The following is a 25,549-nucleotide window of genomic DNA, read 5'->3' as shown; positions in this document are numbered from 1 at the left end:
ATCCCCTGGAAGGGGGAATTGCGCTGCCAGCTTCTGTGATAAGGTGAGAGGCTCCTCTGAACACCAGCAAGGTCAAATACTGTTCCAGCAAGGAAACTCCAGCTGCTGCTGTCTGCAGAGGATGAGCCTTGTCGCTTGCTGAGTCCTGTCATTTGGGACCTGGCACCTGCTGAGAATCGGCTCGGGATGCCCAGGTGGCTGAAGGCTTTGTCACTGCCCACATGTTGCCATGAGACGTGAAAGGAGCAGAAGATATCTAGTAACCCTTGGGGAAGAAAATCATGCAAAAAGGAAGCGTGGATCCACGCGTTGTGTCCAAATGTTGGTGCCATGTTCTTCTGATCCTTCTCCAGACCCCAGAAGAGGCATGGTTAACCTGTCCAGCCTTCCGTAGCGCTTCCTCACCCAGCACAGCACACCCACAGTAAACAGCAGAGCTTCTGAAAACCCGGCTGAGCATTTGTCAAACGTCCTCATTCAAGAGCGACAGAGATCAAACTGGCGGGGGGGAGCAGGGCCAGTCACCTCCTGTCATCAGGATGGATGGCCAACCCAGCAGAAAAGACAACCCACCTGATGAGAGCATATTGATCTCAGAGAGCTGGAGGACATAAAAGAGAACCGCCTCACACTCCCTCACTCACAGGCTCCTAGGAAACTGGTCAAGGCTTGGAGAAGGAGAGAAGATGCCTTCCCAGAGGGTGGTCGTCACCTTGGCAGTGCTGTTGGGGGCTTGCTGCATCAGCGCTTATCCTGTCCACCCTGGAAGCAACAGTGCCCACGGTAAGGACAGCTGACTTGGGTGTTTGTGCTTGAGATCCAGGTGGGGTTTGTCCCTGTGCACCACTTTATGGCTGTCGCTGGATGCTGGCTCCAACCATGTGTCCCATATCTGGTGTTTCATGGGGGCTTGGCTGCTGCAGCCACGCAGAGCAGTGCAGCCTCCCCCAGCTTCTCTTTGGGCAGAAAGACCTTCTGGCCCAGGGAAGGTTTTCCCCAGTATTGTTAGGAGTAGTGTATGTCCAGCAGGACTAATCCCATTCCTAGTGTGGCCAGGTTGGACAAGAGAAGACCATCCTGTACCTGAGGGACTGCTCTGGCTGCTGTGATCTGCAGACAGCAGAGTTTGGGGGATGTGTCCAGGTACTCTGGGATGACAGAGAACGTTGCCCTGGGAACTGGCCAGCCTGGGGCAAACAAACAAAACATCCCTCTAGGCTCAATATTCTTCTGACACCCTCCACGGAGATGAGGGAATTGCAGCTCAGGTGGGGAGCAAGCAGTGCGCACTGGGTGTCCTGGATGGTCTCGGATGGGGCGAGCTCTGCTCACAGTCACGGGGCTGGTACAAGCCTCGCCGGCAGCCACAGGACCCGGTGCTGCGACGCCGCACCGACCAGCGGGGTAAGCACCAGCTCAGACACTGTTCTTCCTGATGCTGGAGAAAAGGTCACTTGGGCAGAGCTTGAGCCCTGAAGGAGAGCATGACCCCATCCCCGAGACCCACCTGCGCAGCCCCTGAGAGGCCCCGGTGCCACGAGCTGCCTGGTGCTGCGGGGAAAGGAGCAGCCACGAGGCTCCTCTTGTCGCTTGGCTGACTCATGGGGACTTCCAGAGCTTTAGCAGCTTGGCCGCCTCTCCGAGGCAAAGGAAATACAAGGCCAAATGCTTGGGATTTCTCAGCTCCTGCAGCATGGTGGGAGCTTCCTGGGGGCTGTGCAGAGGCAGGCGCTGGAGGAGGCGTGGGTGAAGGGTGAGATGCTGGAAAGCCCCCGACACACCAGCTGGTTTCCAGTTAAATGCAGACAGACAGCAAGGGACTTGTTGCCTTAGTCGTAGCCCTGTGCCTGACGTTTGTTTTTGTGGTGACCTTAGACTACCCCTTTCCTTAGAGGAAGACAGACAGGCCCTGGGGTGGGGCAGACTCACCCCAATTTCTGCTTGCACTTACCCGAGGTGTTACCTGGATAACAAGGGTCTGGACTTGACCCTTCTCAGCTCCCACCGGTGCCGCAGCCTGGCTAAGTGAGGCCAGAAAGGGGTGCTGTGGAGCTGCCCGCAGAAGGGTCTTTTGTGGCAGGGGACACCCCGGTCGCTGATGGGGACCTTCTCCACCTGCCTGTTGCAGTCATGCTGAAGGCAACGCCAGGCAGTGGAGGTTGTTCGCCTCGGCTTTTGGCACTGTCTGCCACAGCATCCTCATAGATGAGATTACAAAGTCCGGGTTGGATAAGCGGGCAGTGAGGTGGGTTGAAAACTGGCTGAACAGAGGGCTGTGATCCGTGGCACAAAGTTCAGCTGGAGGCCAGGCCCTAGTGGTGCATCCCGCAGGTCAGTACTGGGGATGGCTCTGTTTGACATCTTCATTAATGACCTGGACAATGGGACAGAGTACACCCTCAGCAAGTTAGCAGTTGATGCAAAGCTGGGCGGAGTGGCTGATAATGCCAGAGGGTCGTGCTGCCATCCCAAGGGACCTGGACAGGATGCAGAGATAGGCTAAGAGAGACCTTGTGCAGTTCAGCAAGGAGAAGTGATGAGTCCTGCCCCTGGGGAGGAACAACCTCCAGGGCTGTTGACCAGGGCTGTCCTGGTCAACACCAAGTTGACCACAAGGCAGCAATGTGCCCTTGTGGCAAAGGCGGCCAACAGTGTCCTGGGCTGCATGAGGAGGAGCACACCACAGGTCGAGCGGGTCTTTCCCCTCTGCTCACACTGCTGAGGCCGCACCTGCAGTGCCGTGGCCAGCGTTTTGCCTCCTAGCTTGGGCTGGCACACACGGCCAGATGAGGAGACGAATCCTAGTTCCCCTCAGGCAACCTGCTTGTCATTCACGGGATCTGTAGACCATGCTCAGGCTCTCTGTCCCATCACCAAAGGAACAAATGCACCTCAAATGATCCGCTTTCTCCTTGTCACTGTCTCCGCATTCAACCCAGACCTTATGCTGACAGATTTTAACCTGGCTGAGGGTGCAGTTGGCTTCGTGGCTGATAGCAAGCACCTAGCAGGACTCCAGCCATCCAGGAACCTCAACCAGGCTCTGTCTGCACCAGGGGAAGGAGCTCGTGGCAAGGGTGAGTCCCAGAGCTCAAGGTGACCTGGACCCGAGGATGGGGCTGGTGCAGGGGCACACGTGGAGGGAGGCAGGCACTAGGATGCTCTTGGAGAGGTGAAGGGTTGCATCCAGGATGAAGCAGTGCTGCAGGTTAGGTGTCCCCAGGGGTGCAGGAGAGAAGCAGGTGATGGTGCTGGGTCCCCTCTCCTTCTGACATATCTTCCCTTGGCTCCTGTGCCCCCACACTGGACCCATAGCCCCTGCGTGCTCACAACATTTCTTTTTTTTTTTTTTTTTTTCAGGAAATAAAAGCACTCTCCAGGAGGATGTCCCTGACCGCTCGGTGAGTGGGAATGCCTCTCTGGCCTCGGGGAGGGCAGCCCAGGGAGACCCCGCTGTGCGGGGGACTCCCATGGGCCAGATCCTCACGAGGTCCCAGCAAACCCCATCCCTGTTGGCCAGTAAATGGGGACCGAGGCAATCCCGCTCGGGTGCCAACACTGCTTCCCTACCTGGTCCAGCAGTGAGGGGAAAGGGTCTGGGGGCTGGTTTTGCCAGATGGGCACCACACAGGGGATGGGGCTGCTGTGCCATGGCAGGTGGAAGACCTTGCTGCAGTCCTCTGGAAGATGGCGGCAGTGGGTGAGCTCCAGAGCCAGGGATTTACCCAGACAGACCAGGCCCCTCAGCAACCCAGCAAGAGAGGTGAGTCCTGGGACGCAACCCACCACTGACCTGCAGAGGACATGGCAAGCAGGGGCTGGGCTTGGGGTGGAGGATGCTCATGGCCTGGGGTGATGGGTGCCTGTGTTTTGGGGTAGAGGCTGCTCATGGTCTGGACTAAGGCATTCAGCTCCCAGGCCGTGCTCCTAGAACTGACTTCAAAGCTGAGGGAAAGCCTGGGAGGAGAGATGGATATCCCTCTTCCTTTAAACTTTTTGGCTGTAGCTAAGCGCTGCTGCAGACTCTCGTATGGGTGTCTTTTCCTTTTTTTCCCAGCTTGCTTCTGGAAATACTGTGTCAGCAAATGAGGGGTACAGGAGGAGCTCTGCCTGCCGCCTGCCCACCAGCCCGGCCCCTGCCACCACTACCCCAGTGCCTTCCATCGGGACCATCCACGCGTGACCCCACACCTCGCTGTGGGATGGTTTGCACAGAGCTTCGAAAGGTCTCCGGTCCCTTGTGGGGAAAAGGGGAGAGGGTCTGCAGCAGAGGAGGGGTGTCGTGGAGTAGGGGGACAGTCCCATGAGGATTGGGGGTGCAGGACAGTGTTTCTCCCACACCAGGGGACCTCCAGGACCTGTGTCAAGGCAGAGCTGCCACCCTGGGCTGGCAGGGACACATTGGCTGCCACCAGGAGCTGAATAAACCCCTCACACCAGAGTAGCGTCCTGTGGTTACTCCATCCCCACACTGTGCAGGGTCCTGCATCCTCCCACCGCCGCCTGCATGGCGTGGGCAGATCGCAGCGCTCCTGCCCCGGGGAGGGGACATCTCTCCTGCGGGCAGGGCAGGAGCTGCCACCTGCATCCCAGTGATGGCAGAGACCGGGGGCTACGGCTTCACTTATGCTAAATCTCCAAAGGGTTTCCACCACGAGGAAGCCTCCTCCACCCCCTGCAGCACCCTCCATGCCCAGGAGCCCTGGCCCATGCGCTGACAGTACACAAGCGAGGCATATTAAAATACAGTTTATTGCTGTTCTCAGTTTAAAAAACCCAAACAAACCAAAATCCATTAGTAACAAAACCCGTCCCCAAACCCATTGCTATCAGAGGCAGGCTTGCAAGGACACTCATTTTAGTGCAAAGAGGGAAGTGGCAGTGAGGGCTGGAGGGGGTGTCTGCCGTCGCCGCGTCCCTGCAGGACCCACCTCGCTCACTGTACAGTATTTTTTAGCCCGCGGGGCTGGCTGGGGAAGGCTGGCTGAATTCACAGCAGGAGCCCTTGGGGGAGCTGGAGGTGTCAGGTGGGGGAGGACGGGATGTCACGGCTGTGCAGAGCGGCTTTGGCTCCTCTTGCATCAGCGGCACTGGACAAGGCTGAGCCAGGGAGCACCAAACCTGCCCACGTATCTCCTACAGACATGGCGCTTTGCAAAGCAGCTTTTGCCTGCTCTCTCAGGCTGTCCGGTACAGGGGTGTGGAAACCAGATGGATGCCCTACCCCGTACCTCCATCTCCCAGTCAGGCACCTGAAGTGTTGGTGGGGAGCAGGGAGGGGTGGTGGAGCTGGAGCTGCCCATGGCTGCACCTCCTGCAGCGTCCTGCAAGGCAGGGAGAGGTTTCTTAGCTCACAGGAGCCAGGCGGGACCTTGCAGCCAGCAGCACGTGGCCCTGGGTGCTGGCACACATGGGAGGGATGTCCTGATCCTCAGCCCTCCATCCTCAGCCCTTCGCGAGTCCCCACACCCCTCCTTCCTTTCCACAGCAGGTCCTGGCACTTTCACACCAGGCATCGTCCCCTCCATGTCCTAATGAGGGGTCAGATGCACGTTACAGCTCGCTAGCAGTAAGAACAATTTCTCACTGCAGTAAACTACTGGGGCTGAGCCTTTCGGTGGCTTCCGATGGAGCCTTGGTGGAAGAGAGGGCTTGCCCAAAGCAGGCTGCAGGGTGCTGTACAGAAGGGCAACCGGGCGAATTCAAACAGCGATGCACTGGGATCCCGGGATGCCTCTTCCCGTGTGCAGGGGATGGCTGGGACCGCTGGGACCGCGTGGAGCTGGCAGAGCAGAGCGGCTCTGGCAGCAGAGGGGGCGGCAGGGCTGGCCCAGCCCTGGGGGGTCTCAGCTCTGCCACTGAAGTGCCACTGCGGAAGGCCAGTGCTCGGCTTTTCCCACGACGCATGGTCACAGGCCGTGAGAGCCATTTTTGGGGAGCAGGGATGCAGTGCCCACAGCAGCTGGGCAGGGACCGGTCCGTGCAGGCACCCAGCTGGCGGAGGAGGAGGAGGGAGTGGCGGGGAGCTGTGAAGCAAGGCGCTATTTCTGAAAGGCAGGTGGTAGCGACACCATAAACCCCCTCCAGTCCCTCCCTCGGCTGGGGTCCGGTTGCGTCAGGAGTGTGGGGTTGGGGGGCTCGGCCAGGGGCAGCGCTGCCAGCGCACCCCGGGTTAGGTCATCTTCCTGGCGACGCTGGCGTAGGTGTGCTCTATCTCCTCATCAGCGGGGCACGTGTGGCTGAACTCATCGCAGGCGTAGGCGTTGTTGAGGTAGCGCCAGACACCCGTCATGTCTGCTGGGATCTCGAAGTCGCGGTACCTTTTGGCTGCGATCTAGAGAGGTGAGGAGGAGGAGGCTGAGCCTTCCCAGTCCTGGGGAAGATTTTCTCTCTGGCTTGTTGGGGGGGACACAAATAAGGGACTCCCAGCCCCCTGTTTGCATCCCCCCACCCTGTCACCCCTCCTTGGAGTGGGTGACCGCACCTTGGCCCTGGGAGCCGGTGCCAATACCTTGATGATATGCAGTTTGGGCAGGAGGTTGCAATCAGCCAGCGTCAGGTGGTCTCCGTCCAGGAATTTCCTCTTGGAGACGGTGATGTCCTCCACACTGTCCTGGTCAATCTCCTCGGGAAGAGGCGTGTTTAGGTAGATATCCAGCCGCTGGAACTCCCGCAGCAGGGCCTTCTCGAAATCTGGGTGGGCAGGGGAACAAGCACAGTTACCCCCGAGCCCCAGGCTGTGCCAGGGCGGCTGAGCCTCCCCCAGGCTCTGCATACAGGCAGCACACCCGTGGTGCACAGCATGGACCCTGGCCAGAGGCTCTGCTCCCGGGGGATGCCAGCAGCATCACCCCATGCCCCCCTCCAGGACTGCTCTCCCCAGCCCCGTGGAGCACAGGGCTGCCTTCACCCGTCCTGCCGCTCCTCCGCGCACCAGAGAGGCTTCGGTGGGAAGGCAGCAGGAGCCCTAACCTGGCAGCAGGACTTGCCCGCAGACAAAAGCATCTCTCCCCCTGCCCCAGCGTGGCAGATCACGGCCCCGCAGCCCCCACACTCATTTCTTACTGATATTTGCTTCCTTGCGTGGGTTCTTGATATATGCCGAGAACTTGGCAAAGATGTCGCTCCCCACGTCGAAGGACTCCTTGTATTTGGGGCTCAGGTGCGGATACCTTAAAAGAGACGCTCATGTCAGGGATGGAGGCAGAGGTTCGGCTGCGTGGTCCTCAGCTGTGTTATCTCCCGGGTCATGGTGCCCAGGGCTGGTACGGGAGGATGCAGGTGATGTTCAGTTGGTCGTGGGAGAATGGTGACGCTTTAAATTACTGCAGCTGCCACCCTGGGAGCTGTGTTATCTTGGGGAAAATCACAGGGAAGAAACTCCACAGTTTGGGGACGCTGGTGGCAGCAGCTCTGGCCCAGCCCAGAGGATGCGTGTCGGCCCGGGAGGGGCTGGGGACACCGGGAGCTCCCGTGGCTTCCTCAGGAACAGCCTCTTGTCTGCTGATGCGTCCCAGGGCGCGCTGCAAGGGCAGACACGGCCAAGGAGGCAGATGATGAATGTGTTTGGAGCTTCCTCTTTTGCAGGCGAGGGAGGGCTCGCAGCCACGCAGGGCGGGGGGGGGGCCCCCCGCAGCCCCTGGGCCAGCATCAGGCAAGCCAGAGCGCTCGCTCTCGCTCAGCCGAGCACACCAGAATGGAGGGGGCAAGGGGGTCTCAGTTCCCCCTCTGCCCCGACACCAACCGCCACAGCCAGCTGCAAAACCACCCGCTCCCAGGGGTCCTGCAGGGCCCTCCCCAGCCCTCCCCCAGCCCTGCCTGCCAAGGGACCGCTGCATTTCCTCCCATTGTTTTGCATCCCAGCCCGTCCCCGGGCCCTCGCAGTCTGACCCGCCACCATCCCGGGGGACGCAGCCCCTCGGCATCGCAACCCCTGGCCCTGCAGAGCATGGCACAGGGTGCTGGGTGGGCAGCCAGCGCCCTTCCAAGCTGCTCTCGGGCACCTCCTGCCTCGGTTTCCCAATCTGCCGAGCCGCACGCAATGCTGCGACGTGCCCACCAGCCCCAAAAGGAGGAAGGAATGACATTGTAATTACGTGGGTGGGCCCAGGGTCTGCTCCAGGAACTCCTCGATCTTAATGAAGTCTGTTTTCAACTCCTTGTTGAACAGCAAGAAGGGTGGGTTAGTGCCCGGTGCTAAATCTTTCAACTCTTCAGGTTTCCTGGAGCGGAGAAAATAAGAAGGTTCAGAGCCTGCAGCCTGCACCCGCCAGCCTCCCCGCGGCCAAGGGACGAGGCTGAGGGGGGTGGGAGGGGGCATGGGACTGGGAGCACCCCCACTTGTGCTGTGCCAGGTTTGGGGGGCTAAGTGCCCCCAGCCTCTCCGTCTGCCCAGTGGTGCCTCAGACTCGTACCCGCATCCAGCAGGACAGGGATCCCTGTGCCATGCACGTGCTGGCACACGGCTGGAGCTCCGGGCTGGCCCACCCCCACACCCCACAGCGTGACGGGCAGGGACTGTCACCCCTGTCCCTCTCGCGGTGGCACAGCAGCTGCGGTGCGGGCAGGCGGGAGGACGGTGCTGACTGGGGGAGCTGAGACAGGGCTGGGCCGTGGTGCCATCTCACCTGGTCATGTCCACCGTGGTGACGTTGAACTTGACCCCTTTGAGCCACAGCACCATGAAGAGGCGCTGGCAGAAGGGGCAGTTTCCGATGTTTTCTCCATCGATACCAGCCTGCCAGGAAAGCAGAGAAATGGGGATGTAAACCATCAGCTGGGCTCTCCCAGCCCAGGTGGGATGCCTGGAGGTGACAAGCCACCAGAGCCGGTCTGGGGAGGAAGGCACATGGAAGGCTTGGTCTGGCATCCCGGCATTGCCTGCAGCAGGGACCCCCCCCAACAGTGGGGCTCAGCTGTGGGATCCCCTCCCTGAGCCCTGCTGCCACTGGAAAGCATCAGAGAGCATCCTCAGGATGTCCAGCGTTGGATCCTTCCCAGAAATGTGAGATAAAGCCGAGAGGAAGAGGAGAAGGAGGCAGGGGAAGGAGGTGGAGGGTGGTTGCTGATGGATGGGGAGGAAGGGAGGGTCCGCTTGGCTGGGAGGCCAGGCTGGAGAGGGCGGCGAGAAGGGAAATGTGCTCATGTTTGCCAGGAAAAGAGCGGTTTGTTTTCGTGTGCTGTTGGTGTCTGCCTCCGGTTTTGTGTGCATTTAACAAATCCAGGCATGAATTCCCCGGGCTGATGATGGCCAAGAACCACCCAAGCAGGGTCCTCGGCCTCAGGGAGGAGAAGGGGCTGGGGCGGCAGGGCTGTGCAGAGGATGACTCGCGCTGGCATCCCACCCAGCATCAGTGGGGAACGGGGCTGCGTGTGAGCTCCTGGAGCTTCGATCATGTGCAGACAGGCCCTTGCAACCCCTCTGCAAGGACACAGCCACGGCATCTCACCACTCAGGGGGCCGCCCTGTCACCAGGATGGGGTCAAACAGCAGTGGGGACAGGAAAGCGAGGACCTGGGACAACCTGCCTAAGTCCCAGCAGGGCTCCCTCATCAGGGTCTCACCCAGGTGACGCGCATTCAGCAATCCCAAGGGAAAGCAGCAGCAGGTGGAGAGAAGCCCATTTCCTTGCTACGAAGCAGCTGAAAATACCCTTTACAAAAAGAACTGAAACTCCTTATGAGGAGTTTGGTCAAGAGGAGCGGGCTGGTTCCCCCCAGTGCATGAAAACCGGCGCGGATGCTGCTCAGAGAGGGAAGTTGCGCTGCGGTATGAGAGGTAAAATGGCTCACAGGAAACTCAACGTCTTTAACAGAATTAACTGGTTCCTCAGCTGCACGTGAACCACGGTCCTCCGGCGCGTGTGGCAGCCCTGCTACTGCAGGGAAGAGCAGCAGGGCTCACGCCAGCTCCTTCACGGAGGGATGCTGCTCCCACAGAGTGGCTTGTGCCGGTGCGTGAGCCCCGGTGGGACCGCTCATGGCCTTGTGCTAAGCCTTGGTATCAGCGAGCGAGCTGAAGTCCAGAGGTTAAGCAGGAGGGTGATGAGATTTGGGAGGATCTAGTGGTGCAGAAGTCAAGTAGCAGCAATAACATCCAGGGAGGGCAGCTGGAGGCGGCTCCAGAGCTCGCACCTCACTGGGACCCCAGAGACAGGATGGCTGAGGATGCTTCATTAGCAGAAGGTGCAGAGTCCTGTGCCTGGCTCTCCTGGGTTCGAGGGAAGTGCTACCAGTCACCTGTCTGTACCTACAGGTGCCCAGAAACGTGTGGACTCCGGAGTGCTCAGCTTCTCCAGCAGAGACACACCACCCTCAAACTCACCCTAAGGGAGATGGTAAACCGATCAAAACAAACCCCCGGCACTCTGAGTCGTCAGCCGGAGGTGATGGTCTGCTCTTCCACTATGCTGACACCTTTTAGTACTTCCAGAGGAATGAAAATTACTTCTAACCAGTATTTCCTATGCTCAGCTGTCATGAAATGATGCTCCTGAGAAAGGAAATGGGAACTGAGAAATGTATTGATTCTCCAGGATACACCCAGAAGTGAAGCTGAATTCACACATGAGGCTTTTTCCTGGCTATTAATAACAAATGCTCCTCAGCAGCTGCAGCTCAGGAGTGTTCCATGTCAGTTTATAACAAATAAGGCTTCTTTGGTAACAGGTTGACTTGTGTATCAGGTGCCCTGTGAGGGAGCTGGAAGGGTCAGAAATCATCTAGGAGGGCTGCCCGGTGGTGTGAGAGCAGGGCGTCTCTGCTCCCCTGCCCCTCTCCACCCTCGCTGGCACCTACTAGCCAAAACTGATGCCATCCTTTGGAGCATCTCCAGCACCAACAGCTCAGAAGGTGCTTTTGTGACTGCCCGGCATGAGGACGACGCTTCCCTCCCTGCTCTCCTGCGATGGCCTTTGCTGGCGGCAGAGGAGAGGCGACTGCGCTCCCTCTGCTTTCCTCGCTCAGCCCCAGGCTGGGCGCGAGGGGGCTTGATGGCAGGTTGTCTCGTTGCCCCACCGGAGCTGCTGTGCTGAGCCAAGGCAGGGGGCGGCTCCAGGGGAGCTGGGGGGGACGGTGGGTGGGTGGGATGTCCCTGCTGGGGCTGCTCTGGGCTCGGGCCGTGCTCGCCTGCCTCAGGCTTCTCCGTGCTTCTCCTGCAGCCCCAGCCTCCGTGCGGCTCAGGCTGGGTTTCCCCCTTGTCTTTTAAAAATAGAGGGGTGGGGAATTTTGGACCAGAGTGAAAGGAAAATCAGGATGGCCTCTGCAGGGGAACAAAATAAGCCATGCCCGTCCTAGGACGCTCAGAGACAAATCTTTATCTGGAGGAAGTGGAGGGCAGCTCCACCAGCGTTTGGGTGGTGCCGGGGGGGGCACTGGGCTCTGGCGTGGCGCTGCTGGCAGCTGGGTGGCCATGGGGACAGCCCTCCAGGAGCCAGGGCAGCTCAAGGGACAGGGGCTCGGGGACACTCGTAGCCACAGGCCCGCCCTCCCCAGCAGAAGCCAAGCAGCACATCGGGGAAGCCATCGCTCTCCACTTCCTTCTTGCCCCGCTCCTCCCGTGCTGCCGCAGGGACTGGGGCGAGGGGTGCAGAGTCTGCAACACACACCCCCGGCCCCAAACTGGCTTTCCTCACTCTTTTCTCTCCAGATGATGGATAAACCCAGTGTGGGCTAGCACAGCATCTCCAGGGAGCTGCAGGTTTTTAGCCACAACTCTGAGAGGCCTCACAGGGCTGCACAAGGCATCAAAACCCCAAAGTTACGTAGTTTCCTGTGGTTTCCCTCTCGGTGAAACAGCGCGAAATGCACTGGGAGGAGGGGGCAGCTCTCTGCGCCCAACAGCAGCACCCAACACCCACCAGGACCTGCCCACAGATCCTGCAGCCACCCCAAAAACTGGGAAGCAGCCATAGGGTGACTAAATGCCATGGGGCTGAGAGCAGAGCCCCCCGGCTGGTGGGACGATGCTGTCACCGGGACCATGGCAGGGTGAGGCATCGCCAGCCCTGTGGGCACCGCCCGCCCCAACCCGAAGGCGACGCGGGAGCTGTTTCACACCTCTCCGTCCTCGCCAAGTCACCTCCAGCGTTTGCCAAAGCAAAAGCTGGTCAGGGGCTGCGTGCGGAGCGCTGGCTCCCCCCTGATTTACAGCCACCACGGGTCACGCCGTGTCTCAGGGTGGACCCCGGCCCAGGAGAGGTGCGAGGTGCCGATGGCGGGAGGGTGCCTGCCCGCAGCTGGGAGCTGCTGTGACTTCGGTAAAACTGGGTCCTGAATGGTAGGAGGAGGCACAGCATAAATCTGTCTCTTAACAGACAAGACAGAAGGGTTTTTTTTGTGCTAAATTAAGGCGTAGGGGAAGTCCTGACGACACTGCCACTTTGTTTTCTGTTTCCCTTCCCTCTGAAAACCCCCTTGAACGTGCTGCCGCCATTGCAGTCACCTCATGTATCGTTTTCCTCTTCACCCCAGCCATCCCAGGGAAAAAATTGGTGCTAAGAAGGGAATTGAAGACCCGAATTACTTGCACCAAGAAAATACACTTGTCTGGATTCAGCTGAGCCAAGCTCGGTGCCTGGCAAGCACCGCTGTGGCCACAGTTTTGGCAAGGGTTGGGGGAGATCCCTCCCACGAAGGCTCGGATAATCCTTTTCCGCACGTATTTACAGCTACAGCCCGCATGAGGTGCCACCCGATGCCCAGCACTGCTGGGTGCCTGCACCAGCGACGCCGGTGCCCCTGGCCAGGCACCGCAGTCTGTCGGGACACCAAGCTGCCCCGGGAGAGGAGCGAAGCCAGTGGAGAAACCGCCCTTAAACTCCTGATGTGGTGGCGCAGGGAGGCATCGCTCCCCTGGCCACGGCCACTTGACAGCATGTCCCCTGCACACGCAGTTACCAGCCGCCAGCTTCGGCTCCTCTTTCTACCCCCCGCATGTCCACTGCAGATATTTTGAACCCGAATGTTAAAACGTTCCAGGGGAAGTGTTTGGAAAATTGCTTAACAAGGGAAAGAAAAAAAAAACATTTCCAGCAAATAATCCCCCCGGGCTGCTGAGCGAAGCCGCCCCATCCCGCCCCCACGTGGGCTCCCGCTCCGGCTCCCCAAGCCCTCCACGCTCTGTTTCGCAACGCTGGCTCACAGGAGAGGCTGAAGTGGCAGCCCTCAGCCCTCCCGCTTGCTGTTCCCAGGCTGGGGCTTGTCTTATCTGGGTTTCAAGAGGTGCGTGTGTGCCCACTCCTTTGTTACACCAGCTGCCAGCAGCGCCGTTCCCCCGAGGTATGTGACCACCATGATACTAGGGCATCTTCTCGGATGCTGGGCGTGACACCCCACCGATCCCCTGCGCCACCGCGTGCCTGGTCCCCTCCTCTGGGCAACTGCTTCGCCAGCACTCATGGCAAGCGATCCCAAACTTTGTACCCATCTCCAGCCTCCTGAAAGGTGAAGACACCCACGAATTCCCACCGCCTTTGCCCAGCCGGAGCCTGCTGAGGATGGGGCTGCGGGGAACTGTCAAAGAGCAACTGCGCCCCCTGAGACCCACCTTCACGAACAGCTCGATCTCAGGCTCCTCGGTGGCGTTGTTCTGCCGACTCTCCATCCCGGCAGCGTCGGGAGGGACTGCTGGCTGCCCACTGCTCTGGTGAGTTGGTCGGTCCTCTGGAGGGCTCTGGCGGGGGAGGCTTTGGGAGGGCTGGTGGCTCGAGCACCTCGCCTGCGCTCGCGCCCCACGGAGGGCTGGGGCTCACCCTTTCCTTCCTTTTGAAGCAGGGAGGAGCGATGGGGTGTGCATGCCGGGACCTGCCAGCGGGGAGGGGGAAGCTGCGGGGCCTCCCAGCCATGACTCAGCACGGGTCTATCTGGACACATTCACAGGTCCCCCTCCAGTCTATCACAGCCGTCCAGGCGCTGCTCCGCTGCCTCGAGAAGTGGGCTGGTGGCCCAGGCGGCCCCGGAGCCGCTGCCGTCCCCTCCCAGCTGGGAGCTGGGGGGCTGCGGAGGAAGTGTCTCGCCTCCTCGTGCTGTTCTGGTCTTGCCCCTTCACCATCCTCCCTCCCTTGCCCCCACACGCCAGTGCGCCGGGGCTCGGCCACTTCGTTATCTTTTTGAGGTGACCCAACGCTGACCTTCCCACCGCCCTCCCCCGCCTGCTGCTGCATCACTGTGGGTACCGCTCCTCTCCCTGCCCAACTCCCCGGGGGTCCTCCCCTGAGCACCCCCCGATACAGGGAGCTGGGGACGAGCAGGGCCGGGGTTCCGGGAAGCCGAGCAGGGCAGCCTGGCACAGACCTTGGGTGTGAAGGATTGCGAAATGGCCGGGGAGGGAAGGCAGAGCGGCTGCAGCCTTGTTGGCGTGCAGCGGGGAACCCCAGGGTGCCGCCGGCAGCAGCCCAGCCGGGGCGGGATGATGGGAAGGGATGTCTCCAGACTGACCCCCCCGGCAGGGCCCCGTTCCTGGAATTTGGGCTGTTTCACAGGAAGGATGACCAGCTTGCTCTCCTCCCCAGGATGGGAGGGAAGCGTTTGCCGTCAGACCGTCCTGGCGGCCGTCCCAGCGGAGCAGCTTCACAGCACCCACAGGCTTAACTCCACCCCCGGGTGAGTCCCGTCTCCCACCCTGCGGGGACCCCATCGCTGGTACCGAGCTGTGCACGAAATGGGGATCCTGACTGCTTGACTCAGCCCCGCCCCAGCTCGGGTGAGTTCAGACTTTCCTAAAAATAACCAAACCCGGATAAGAAAGCATCCACCCCAAGGCAATTAGGCTGGGAAATGGTTTTGCAGGCTCCCAGAGGAGTCTCCCCAAGGGGGGTGTTTCTCCTGGGTACCACTGCGCAGCCCAGAGCGGGGCTTACACTGCCGGCTGCGTGCGAGGGGCTGGGGGACGTTTTTCTTTCTGCCCTATCAAAGCTTTTGGAGAACTCAAAACTCCACCCAATGTGGACAGGAAACTCTGCCTGAGGTTCTCATGAGCAAGAGGGATGAATTAATGGCATTGTGGGTGCCAAGCAGGGCCGTGGCAGCACCCTCAGCAGGAGCTCGGCGCCCATCTCGCTCCCCCCACCCAGCCCTCGCTGCAGACTCCCAGGTGGCGTGTGCCAGTCCCTGCGGCCGCCCGTCCCCCCCGGCTGCCGCTGCCGGGGCGATGCTGAGCCCGGCCGGCTCCTGGCACTGCCGGCTGCTGCCGTCCCCGCTGACCTCAGCCCGCAGAGCCAGCAGCTCCTGCCCCTTGCATTCCCTCCAGCTGAAGCAGCGGGCAGGGATTCAGCTCCTGGTGGGGGGGGCACAGGGATGGCACAGGGCTGGCATGGGGACAGCATAGGGATGGCACGGTGTCCTCCTGCCTAGATGTCACAGCACCCGGTATCGGGCCCTGTGGAGGCCAAGGGGGCAGAAGGGCAGCAGCAAAGACATCCCTGCCCGTGGTGTTTGGTGCAGGGAAGGTGTTTGCCTTTTCTGCAGGAACAGACGCCTTGGGAGGCAGCGCAGGCAGCCCTTCCCTTCCTCCTCAAATGCTGAATGGCCGGACATTTGCCGAGATGGAGATTAGGGCACACGTGTGTCTGGATTTCTGCCTCACCATGTCCGTGAGAAAGCAGGGGGCATGTTGGAAGCCTTGCCAAGCTCAGGGGGAACAGAGGTGGGAGGGAAGGGGCTGCCGGTTTCTCTGCCAGCAGTGGTAATGCCAAGGCACAGCACCCGCTCGCCTGCCACGGAGCGCCTTCGGAAGTATGTCCCTCCCTCCCTGTGGGAGGTGTCCCTGTGGTGAGGGTGTCCCAGCTGTCCAGAGCAGCCCCTTGCCCTGGGCAGCAGACAAAGAGCGGGTTTGCAGGCGCCCCGGCGCTTTGGCAGGGCAGAGAAGCGAGCCATTGTCCCCACACACTGCCAGCCCCGGCACCAGCTGCCGCCGAGGACCGCCGGAGGCTGCCTACCGGGACGCAGCAGAGCTTCAGAAGGTGCACCATGGCTGGGCTGGTGGGGCCAGCAGCCCTGGTCCTCCTTTGCCTGGCTGTGGGGCTGGAGGCCAGCCCAGAGCTCTCTGGTGAGTCGGGGCGCGGGTAGGGTGGCGAGGGGTGCCGGGGACCGCGCCAGTGTGAGGGGAGGGCAAAGCGACAGCCAGGCTGGTAGGGCAGGGACAAGCAAAGCACAAGCCAGTGCAGGCCAGAGGGCATTTGCCAGAAAAAACTGGGGTTTTTTTTTATCCCCACGGCAGGGCTGGGATCTGAAAACACTCCATGCAAGTCCCATAGCCCTGGTGTGAGCGAGGGAGCACCTCTCCCCACTGCTGCTGCGCTCTCTTGGACAGTTTTGAGGCAGAAATGCAAAAAAAACAAACCTTAAGACAGTCCCCCACCTTTCCTGAGACTCAGGAACCCAGACATTTCTGGCCATGATGCTCATGCCCTTGGTGCTGGGTGGTGTGTGGAGCTGAAGGCTCCCGGAGCACCGGGGGCTCTCCTGCAAGCCTTTGCTGCACTGAGAAGGTGAGGGAGGAGAAGGGCTGAAGCTCTACCCCGTCCCTGGCCAGAGCCAGCACCTGCGGTCCCCAGCCAGAGCCACCGGTGGGACAGGGAGCTGTGGGCTCACTGCCAGCAGGCACAGCAAGGGCTAGATCCTCTCCCTGGAGCAGCTCCCGTGAGCCTTATCCATGTAGCTGAGGCAGGAATCTGGGATCCCTTGTGCCCCAGTGCTTGGGACAGTCAGGAAGGGTGTGGGCAGGCTTGGCCCCCGGGGGCTGCCATTCTTCTGAGGGATCCTCCAGAAACATCCACGCAGACCTTCCAGCCTGCACTGCCGGGCCCAGGTGGCGCGAGAGCCCGGCACGATGCCACCAAGCGCGGCAGGGCGGAGGATGTGATTTCATCTGGGCAGAGCCAACGGCACGACCGCACCATCAGGGACTGAGTCAGCGGCACCAGCGGGCAAATCACCCACAAAATCTGCCTGCAGCTTCCTTGACATGGTTGCACTCAAAAAAAACTCCCATCGTCGCTATTGCTCACTGCCCCAAAATGGTGTGATGGAGAAACCTTTGTCCCTGTTTGAGCCTCGGTTTTAAAATACAAACCACCAGTGCTGCCAGCCGGCACGGCAGCAGAGGAGGGTGCCTGCTGGAAGGCAGGCTGGATTTGGGGAGACTCATTTCTCCCCCTGTTCCTCCCCCATGTCCCTCATCATGCCCAGGATGTGGCTCAGCCCCCTGTGCCCAGGGCTGGCCCGGCAGTGGGGGTCTGGGCAGCCCCACCGTCTCGGGGACAGGCAGGCAGGTTTGGAGTTGGTGCCAGGCAGAAGCCGAGCCCCAGGCGGCTCCGGAGCCTGCACACGAGCCCGGGGGTTGCAGAGGAAGGAGATGAGGGCCAGCAGCCCAGGCAAAGTCCTGTGCCCTTCACAGCCCCCAGTGTCCAGTGACATGGGACAGTCGGAGGAGAGGGGCAGGACGAGGCTTGTCCTGGACCCCTCTTTGTGGGCACTGCACCCCAAGGGGCTGATCCAGCTCTGTGTCCTCCCAGGAGCATCTTTGCATCTCACTGGAGCTTTGATCTGGCTAAAGCAGCTCATGAACTCCCATCCATGCTTCTCCGACTCTCCTTTCTCTCCTCCAGCGCGCAGAGGGGCGAGCAAGGGCTCGCTTGCACAAGGCTGTGGCTCTCCCACTCCCTTGTCCCATGCTTGCAAGGAGGAGGGAGACAAGAAATGTCAGCGGCTGCCCGTGTCCAAGGGAAAGATTAACTTGGAGCAGGGGCAGGCCCCAGCCGCATCCACAGATGTCTCCAGGGAGGGATGCTGCCGCGGCTGCCAAAGGGTTAGTGGCAGCAGGGAAGGTGAAAGGGGCCTTTGTGCAGCTGAGCCTGGCACCAGTTTGCGGAGGGACAGAGGGAGAAGCGCGGGGCTGGGAGCCGTCACTCCTACCTTCCTGAGTTGTTCTGGGGGGACTGACACACTGCGGGCTGGGGGCTGGTTACAGGTCCTGCCCTGGACCCCAGCTCTGGGCTGGGGCTGGGGTGTGAGTCCCTCCAGGGACCCCAGAGCTGGGGACGGGTCCGTGACCCACCCAGCAGCCCAGGGTCCCCACCTCCCAGCCTCAAAACGATGCTTCCCCTCTGCTTTTGTTTTATTCAATGGCCTGACGCAAACTGCTCTGTCCAGGGCCCTACACATCATTTTTTGTCAGCTTTTCCTGATTCCTCAGCCTCCTCCAGCAATCAGTGCCCACTCAGAGCACCCCTGGCAGCTTGCAGAGCTTTTATTAAAACAGCTTCCTCGCTCAGCCAGCACAGCTGAATCCAGTCAGAGCTGATAGCTGTGTGTTAAACCCTCTTAAAGGCTGGGCAGGACAGCCTCACCTCGCTGTGCCTTGTAGGGAGAACAACAGGGTAAGTGGTTTGGGACACACACTGGGCAGGATTAAAATACAGAAGTACCCCATGCCAGGAATTCAGGGAGAGACGTGCCAGTACCCATCAGAAAGGCCATGGGCTGGGACTGGCTCTCACCGACACTCTGGGCTTCTGCAGCAGAGAGACCCAGGGTCAGCTGCACCCAGACGGTGACTTGGTGGCTTGTGCCCATCCATACCGACCCGGCCAACTGCGGGAGCAGCAGCCATGGGATCCTTCTCTCCTCTAGCTCCTGACTCGGCATCGTGTGACAGAAAGCATCCTCCTCTCCACAACTCCAGGGATGTCTCTGGGTGATCATCTCTGGCTCATCCTTGCTCTCTCCTCCCCATGTCTCCATAACAAGCCTGATTTTCTCTAAACCCTTGACTACTCCTCATGGGATTCTTCTGTACCTGTTTTTTTCTGACCTGCTATCCTGCCTCCAGCTTTTGCTTCCCTTCGCTAACCAGCTCGGCTACTCCATGCTGCTTTCCAGCCTCCTGGCTGCAACGCTGGATGTAAGATTTGCTGCAAGCCCGCCTTCTCTGCCGCAGCCCCACTGTGGTCCTGTTTGCCCCATAAATGCCCCAGCCCAGGATGCCCCCACTGCCACCAGCTGTCAGGAGCCCAAGCACCACCACCGCCGTGGTCCTGGTGTCTCCTCCGGCCAACGCTGCCCGTGCTCTCCCCATCTAGGGTACCTGCGCAAGGTGCTGAGGAACCACACGGCCCACACCTGTGATGGGGAGCAGCTCCTCATCGTCTGCCCTCGCAAGACCACCATCAGCATCCTTGGTGCCTTCTATGGACGTCGCGTGCCCAGCCCCAACCTCTGCCCCAGCCCTGGCAACACCTCCCAGGAGAGCACTGAGTGCACGTCTGCCACTGCCCACCTGGTAAGTGAGGGGGGTCCCCAGGGGCCGGGCTGCACACCCCTCCTTCCCCTGGTTGCCGCACTGCCTGCTGAGGCTGGGTGGCTGCAAGCAGCACAGCCTCCCCGTGCCCCATCGGCATTCACCCTTGGAGTCCTTTTCCCAGGGTGTTTTTGGGAGGTAAGGGTGAGGGAGACTTTCTGCGGCGGGTCCCAGCATGGGGCAGCCTGGCAGGAGGCACCGCCATGTCCCGAGCTGGCTTTTGGAGTAATCCAGCAGGACACAGCGGGCACGGAGAAAGCCCCGGCAGGGTCCCAGGAGAGGGGTGGTGCAGCAGCCGGGGTGCCGGGCTCATGAAACGGGAAAGGAGCCCTGAGGGATGCTGCGGGTGCATCCCCTGGGGTTAGCACAGACCTCAGCTCTTCCCCAGCCAGAAGCAGCACCCGTCCGTGCTGGCATCTCCCAAGAAGCGGATTAATGAAGCAGGCCCAAAGGAGGGTCTGTTGATTGCAGTAGCCAGCACAGGGAGAGGGGAGGAAGGCAGAGGTTGGCAGAAGGGAAGGGACCTTTCCAAAGATGATGCCTGGCTGGAGGAAGTGCTTGCCAGGCTGCTGCAGAAGCCCTGCAGCCTGCTCTGTGCTGCGGCTGTGCTCAATTCCGCTTTGTGTTTGGAGGAAAACCCTGTGCCCAGTGAGCACATCAGCCCTCCACCAGCCCCACATGTGAGAAATCATGAGCAACTTGAGGAATGGGGCAGAGAGGAGCTGGGAGGGATGTCATCCCTTGGCATCCTGCATCCGTACCCCGGCTTCTGGCTCCCCATGGTGGCACGGGTGGCCTCAGCATCTGAGGCCTTGGGCTGCCTTGGAGCAGACGGGCTGTTGCAGCTGGCCACAGGCCAGTCCAGGCATCACGGCAGCCACCCATCAGGGAGCAAGGACAGCAATAACACTCATTCTGCAAAGCCTCCAGCGCACGGCCTTTGCCAGCCAAACTCCTCCAGTTCTCAGCAACTTCAGCCTTGGCTGAACACTGGAGCCCAATCTCCCAGGGGCTGCGCTGGCCCATGACCCCCTCCTCCCTCAGGAGCACCTGGGGCTAGAGCTGGCCTCGTAGTCACAGGAGCCTGGTCGCTGCCTTTCCCGGAGCCCTGCTCCGCCAGGCAACACTCCTCAGCCCCAGCTGCAAGTCCCTGGTCCAGCTACTCAGCTCTAACCACGGCTGGGGTTACGCTGCGCCCACCGGCTGTGGGAAGTGGGTGCGATGGGCAATGCACCGTGTCAGACACGGCAAGTCCACGCCATACCGGCTTCTCCCTCCTGGCCACCGGGCTCTGACAAACCCAGGGCAGCCAGGATGTGTGGTGGGGGCCGGCAGGAGGGTCCCTTGGTGAGGACAGGGTTTCATGGGCTACTTTTCCTACTCTAACCCCTTGCTAGAGCTGGGGCAAAACCGCAGCAAACCCAGCTGCATGCAGCTGTCTGTGGGGAAGGGGAACATGGAGCCGGAGAAGGGGAACAAGAGCTGGGAGGCCATTTCCCTGCCCTGGGAGCTCACAAGGCTTCGCCGCCCGGTCCTGCCCCAGCCACAGATCCCTTCCTGGCTTCCCACATGTCCCAGGAGCTCTGGAAGCGCTACGCCGGACCGTGCAGGCATGGCACTGAGCCAGCCCCGCAAACCACCCTGCAAACACGGGTTAGGGTTCCCAGAGCTTGTGTGTCGAGCGCAGGATGGAGGATACAGCCCAGCACAGATGTTTGGAGACTGAAGGGCAGGTCTCTGAGCAGGATCTGTGCCCCTCAGGTTTGCCACGAGATGGAGATGTTCCAGCTGGGGGACTGTGATCACAAGGGGCTGGGTTCCCCGCTGCCCAGAGGCTGCTGTGGGGGGAGACGGGGTGTCTGGAGACCAGAGAGCCAGGCTGCTGCTGAGGCTCACTCTGTTTAGGCAAAACCTGGAGAGGGAGACTAATTGCATTTCCTCCTCAAATTTCACTTTTAGCAGACCGTGAAGACCAAGAGGAGGCTCAGCCCTGTGCTGGGACAGGGACAGAGGAGGGGAAGGGGAGACAAAAAGGGGCTCCATCGTCCGGTGGGTGGTGGGATCCCAGGGCCCGAGTCGCAGGGCAATTTCCCAGAGGGGTGGCAGCGGGGTTGGGAACAAGCCGTGGCCCTGCCACCCACTGCCACCAGCAGCCTCTGCCCAGGCTAAGGGTTTGCTGATGCTGGGGAGATGCTGGGGCCGGGGGCCATACCCCGGTGGCCAGCCCAAGCCCAGGCTGCCCGGGATACCCCCGCCGGAGCCACCCCGCGGATCTGGCAGCGTCGCCTTTGGGCAGGCAGGGACAGCGGCGAAGGCCAGCCCGGTGCCCAGCGGGGACGCTGCCCCAGCAGCCCGGCGGTGCGGACCCGCGTCCCCATCTTGTGGCCGCGCCGATGCATCGCACGGAGCCCCGGGCGCGGGCGGGTGTTGCACGGGGCCGTGTCGGCGCGTGAGGGTGTTGCACGGGGCCATGTGCGCGCATGGCGTGGATTTTGCACATGCATGGCGTGGATTTTGCCCGCGCATGGCGTGGATTTTGCACACGCATGGCGTGGATTTTGCCCGCGCATGGCGTGGATTTTGCCCGCGCATGGCGTGGATTTTGCCCGCGCATGGTGTGGATTTTGCCCGCGCATGGCGTGGATTTTGCCCGCGCATGGCGGGTGCAGTGCTGGCGTGCAGGCACAGGTTCTGGCGGAGCTGTGCTGGCACAGAGCTCTGTGTGGGTGCAGGGGAGGAACTGGTTCAGGAACTGACACGTGAAGCAAGGTGACTGCGGCGGGGGCATAAGCAGTCATGGGACACCTCTGCGGGGTGGGAGGCCATTTCCCCGAGCCTGGTGATGGCACTGAGGGAGAGGAGGCAAGAGCAGCCTCAGGACTCCTCGCCCATCTTCATGTCTGTCCCGTTTTGCTCTGCAGAAGCTGCTGTCTGAGTGCCAGGACCAGCAGTGGTGCCAGTTCTCCGTTCACAGCCAAGTCTTTGGGCCAGACCCATGCCCTGGGACGCACAAGTACCTCATCACTTCCTACAAGTGCCGCCCAGGTGAAGTGGAACGGGGTGCGAGCAACACTGTGTGGGCTCTTCCCCGGCCTCAGCTGCTCGGGAAGGGGCAGAGAGGGGAGCTGAGCTGCTCCTGTACCTCGTAGCCCTCCTCCAGCCTGCCCTGGCAGCTCGCAGACCCTCGGCTGGGCCAAGGGAGGAGGGGGCTGCTGGTGATTCGGGTCGTGTTGGGACGCTCTGTGGTGTCACTCCCCAGGGAACCATCGGGTCAAGACTGTGTGTGAGAATGACAAGCTGAGGCTGCAGTGCCGATCAAAATCTGTCCTGGCCATTTACTCTGCAAATTACGGAAGATTCCTGCGGGGCAAACCAGAGTGCGATGCCCTGAACGCTGAGGGACCCCATATAGGTACACCAGAACAGTTTGAGCCAGAAATGGGGCTGGGGCCATGCAAAGTGTGGCACAAGTATGCTGTCAGGCTGTACCTGTGCCCCTTGGCCCCAGCTGGCCGGTGCCTGGCGAGCAGGGGCAGGCAGGTCTGCCTGCGGGTCCATGCCCCATGCCTTTGCAGAATGCTTGGCTCCGGATGCCCTGCGGAGGGTCTCCAAGAAGTGCCACCGCAAGGGGAACTGCACCGTGGCTGCTGACCGGGCCACCTTCGGAGACCCATGCCTCCCCGGCATGAAGAAACAGCTGCGAGTCTCCTACACCTGCGGTGAGAGCCACCCACGGGGCTGGGGCATGGGGGCCACCAGCTGAGCCCCCGCTGTGCCCATCCCATGCCATGCAGGCAGGGGCATGGCGCTCCCTGGGGAGGCAGGGAGCTGTTGGGGACAAGCAGCGTGTTGATGCTCGGCATGTGCTCTCCTTGCAGTGCCCAAGCAGCTGCTGGAGGAGGTGGGCCCTGACACCTCGGACCCCTTCCTGCTCTCGGACTACATGCACGGTAACATGGGGGGCAAGCTATGCCAAAAGCGGTGCGGCATCATGTCCACGCCTGGGTGAACCACCCCTTCCATGGCCTGCCTGCGTCTGTGGTACCCACCGCTGACATGAGCCCTGCAGCTCCATCCCAGCATCGCAGCCCTGTGGCTGAAGGCACCTGTCAGTCGATGCCCATGTCTGAGGGGCTGGAGAAATGTGGTCTGCTGGGAGCAGGGGAGAGGAGAACCCACAGGGGAGCATCCCCGCGGGCAGAGGAGCGCCTGTGCAGGAAGGAGGAGCATGGTGTGGGGAAGGAGGCAGGCAGGGCAGGCAGCCAGGCAGCAGGGCGCTGGGGAGCACCTCATGTCTCAGCCCGCATCCCCTTGTTCGCTGCAGGTGGCTGGTACAAAGGGCCCAGGTTCTCCAGGCTCCGGGAAGACCGGATGATTTTTACTAGCTCCCTGGCAGCTTTTGCCCACCTTTGGGGTACGTGCCCTCCCCAGCTCTCACGCAGCACCCGGGGGAGCAGGATGGGCTTGGGAGGGTGGCTCCGGTCCCGTGGTGGTCCCTGCTCAGCCCGGGGCTCAGCTCAGGGGCAGCCAGAGCCCAGATGCCTCTGGCAAGGCCAGCAGGTACGCAAGGGAGGAGGGCACCAAGCCCCCATGCTGGGTTTGGGGGGGGAACATATAGGGCGGGAGCTCAGAGGCAGAACAAGCCCCAAGGTCCCACAGCATCAGCAGGCGCTGTGCTGCTGCAGTCCTGCCTGCAGACCACCTTCTCTGATGGGCTGAATTACCCGCTGGGTGTCCTTCCTTCCTGCCCTGTCTGCAAGGGCACTGATGGCAAGTACCCCTCTGCAAGCAATAATTTCTCTTACTAGGGGAAATTACTCATTTAAATCCCTGGCAAGACGCTTCCTCCCCCTGTACTGCCTACCCCACATCCCGGTGGGGGTTTCCTATGGGAAAAAGGGCATTTCAGGACACTGGTGGGTGCTGATGAAGCCCTGGGTGATGCTGCACAGTCACCAGGGCAGGGTCTGTCCTGCCCCTGCAGCCTGGGTGCTGAGGGCATCCCTGCTCCCCTCCTCTTCCTCCCACGTGCCCAGCAGAGGGGGTTTTCCAGGCAGTGGTTACCCTGCAGGCTGGGGAGGCGGTTTGTACCCTGGTGTCTCTCTTTGCTCTTCACCCTCCAGGTGTCCCAGAGAAAGTTGGCCTCTACTTTCTCTGTGGGGTCTCGGGAGGCCTCATGCTCCTGCTGTGCATCATCAGCCCCAAAACAACCTTTCTCCAGGAGGTGGGGGAGGCTCTCAAAGACACGGAGCTGGGAAGCAGCTCAGAGCTGAGCAGGACCAAGCTGCGGGACGAGCAAGACGAAGACCTTCCCGATGACAGCTCCTCAGACTCGTCCTTCCGCCGCCTCACCCGCACCTACCGGGCCACTGACAGCATCTTCAGCCCTGAGCTGACGGCGGCCATGGAGGGAGCGGTGGAGCACCAGGGCCGTGGTGGGGAGGAGATCTGGATGCCCAAGGAGTCGAGCCCGTACGCCATCCAAAAGATCAAATCGGCCACCAAGTAAGAACTGGAAGAAAAAGGCCAGAGAGCAGAGGCTAAGTGGGACACAAGCGTTTGAGCTCCTTGGGGTGAGCGGGCATCCCAAGTGGCAGCAGGGCCATAGCAGCCCCAGTGTGGCCATCAACCCACTGCTCCACCAGCCTGGAAACTTCTAACCTGGGGATAAGATGAGGTCCCCGGCTGTGATGAGGGGCAGCGGGATGGCTCGTGGGGCCGCTGGCTCCTTTGCCACAAACACGCTGCTAACCCTAAGCTAACCTCCCCATTCTCAGCTCGCATCGGCTGGCTCTAGTACTTAACCCTGCTCAGCCACACTGAGCACACCCTGAGCCTTTCCAGGCTGTTTGCTCCTCTTTCTTCTTGGGTGCTGGCTTCCACCCCTGGTGCTGCAAACACCTGGCAGCACTCAGGCAGCATGCTGCTGGCAGCAGAGATGCAGGAATGGCCAGGATGCGGGGAGGATGCAGGCGGAGCGGGTGGAGAGCACCACGAGCATCACCCAGCACGGCCCTGCCACGCCACGTGCCTTGCAGCCCTGGTGTCCCCAGCGGAGCTGCACCCCGGGGCTGGGGCAGCTGGCAGCTAGGTACAGTGCTGGCTGTCACCTCCCTGTGGGCATTTGGGAGCTCTGTCACCCTGTGCAGCTCTGTGCTTTCCTTCACGCTTCCCCCACCGGCAGGAGAGCACCAGGGTTAACTTGCTGGGGCTTTTTCCAGTAAATAAATGCAACAGCTCATAGACACAACT

At 61.1% G+C, this 25,549-nt stretch overlaps 2 protein-coding genes across 5 annotated transcripts; one reads left to right on the top strand and one right to left on the bottom strand.

The window, feature by feature from the left end:
* Positions 1-4,732: 4,732 nt before the first annotated feature.
* Positions 4,733-13,752, bottom strand: LOC134521041 (chloride intracellular channel protein 2-like). The gene is made up of 6 exons (XM_063347090.1): positions 13,547-13,752; positions 8,628-8,737; positions 8,097-8,222; positions 7,066-7,172; positions 6,512-6,693; positions 4,733-6,334 (listed from the first exon to the last, which is right to left on the bottom strand). The coding sequence occupies exons 1-6, from the start codon at positions 13,601-13,603 to the stop codon at positions 6,173-6,175; spliced, it is 744 nt and encodes a 247-aa protein (XP_063203160.1). The 5' UTR covers positions 13,604-13,752; the 3' UTR covers positions 4,733-6,172.
* LOC134521039 (protein eva-1 homolog C-like) lies at positions 13,531-25,540 on the top strand. 4 transcript variants are annotated; one of them, XM_063347083.1, is made up of 10 exons: positions 13,531-13,645; positions 14,481-14,701; positions 15,466-16,045; positions 19,080-19,279; positions 22,219-22,342; positions 22,557-22,709; positions 22,873-23,016; positions 23,176-23,247; positions 23,622-23,711; positions 24,421-25,540. In XM_063347083.1, the coding sequence occupies exons 3-10, from the start codon at positions 15,967-15,969 to the stop codon at positions 24,804-24,806; spliced, it is 1,248 nt and encodes a 415-aa protein (XP_063203153.1). In that variant the 5' UTR covers positions 13,531-13,645; positions 14,481-14,701; positions 15,466-15,966; the 3' UTR covers positions 24,807-25,540. The 4 variants fall into 4 exon arrangements, with proteins under 4 accessions (XP_063203153.1, XP_063203157.1, XP_063203155.1 ...); XM_063347085.1 differs by having other exon boundaries at positions 13,620-13,645; positions 14,511-14,701; XM_063347084.1 differs by lacking the exon at positions 13,531-13,645 and adding an exon at positions 14,098-14,166 and having other exon boundaries at positions 14,511-14,701.
* The last annotated feature ends 9 nt before the right edge of the window (positions 25,541-25,549 follow it).

This window comes from Chroicocephalus ridibundus, chromosome 9 (genome assembly GCF_963924245.1).
Source record: "Chroicocephalus ridibundus chromosome 9, bChrRid1.1, whole genome shotgun sequence".
Taxonomy (NCBI): Eukaryota; Metazoa; Chordata; class Aves; order Charadriiformes; family Laridae; genus Chroicocephalus; species Chroicocephalus ridibundus.
The sequence above is the reverse complement of the archived record's forward strand: the minus strand, read 5'-3'. Positions and strand labels throughout refer to the sequence as shown.

Excerpts from the sequence above, each read along its gene's own strand:
- LOC134521041 (XM_063347090.1), bottom strand. The coding sequence starts at position 13,603 with ATGGAGAGTCGGCAGAACAACGCCACCGAGGAGCCTGAGATCGAGCTG. Across the intron at positions 7,173-8,096 it reads CAGACCCTGGGCCCACCCAC|GTATCCGCACCTGAGCCCCA; the intron begins GTAATTACAATG and ends GTCTCTTTTAAG. Across the intron at positions 6,694-7,065 it reads ACGCAAGGAAGCAAATATCA|ATTTCGAGAAGGCCCTGCTG; the intron begins GTAAGAAATGAG and ends CTGCCCACCCAG.
- LOC134521039 (XM_063347083.1), top strand. The coding sequence starts at position 15,967 with ATGGCTGGGCTGGTGGGGCCAGCAGCCCTGGTCCTCCTTTGCCTGGCT. Across the intron at positions 19,280-22,218 it reads CGTCTGCCACTGCCCACCTG|AAGCTGCTGTCTGAGTGCCA; the intron begins GTAAGTGAGGGG and ends TTTGCTCTGCAG. Across the intron at positions 23,248-23,621 it reads GCTCTCGGACTACATGCACG|GTGGCTGGTACAAAGGGCCC; the intron begins GTAACATGGGGG and ends TGTTCGCTGCAG.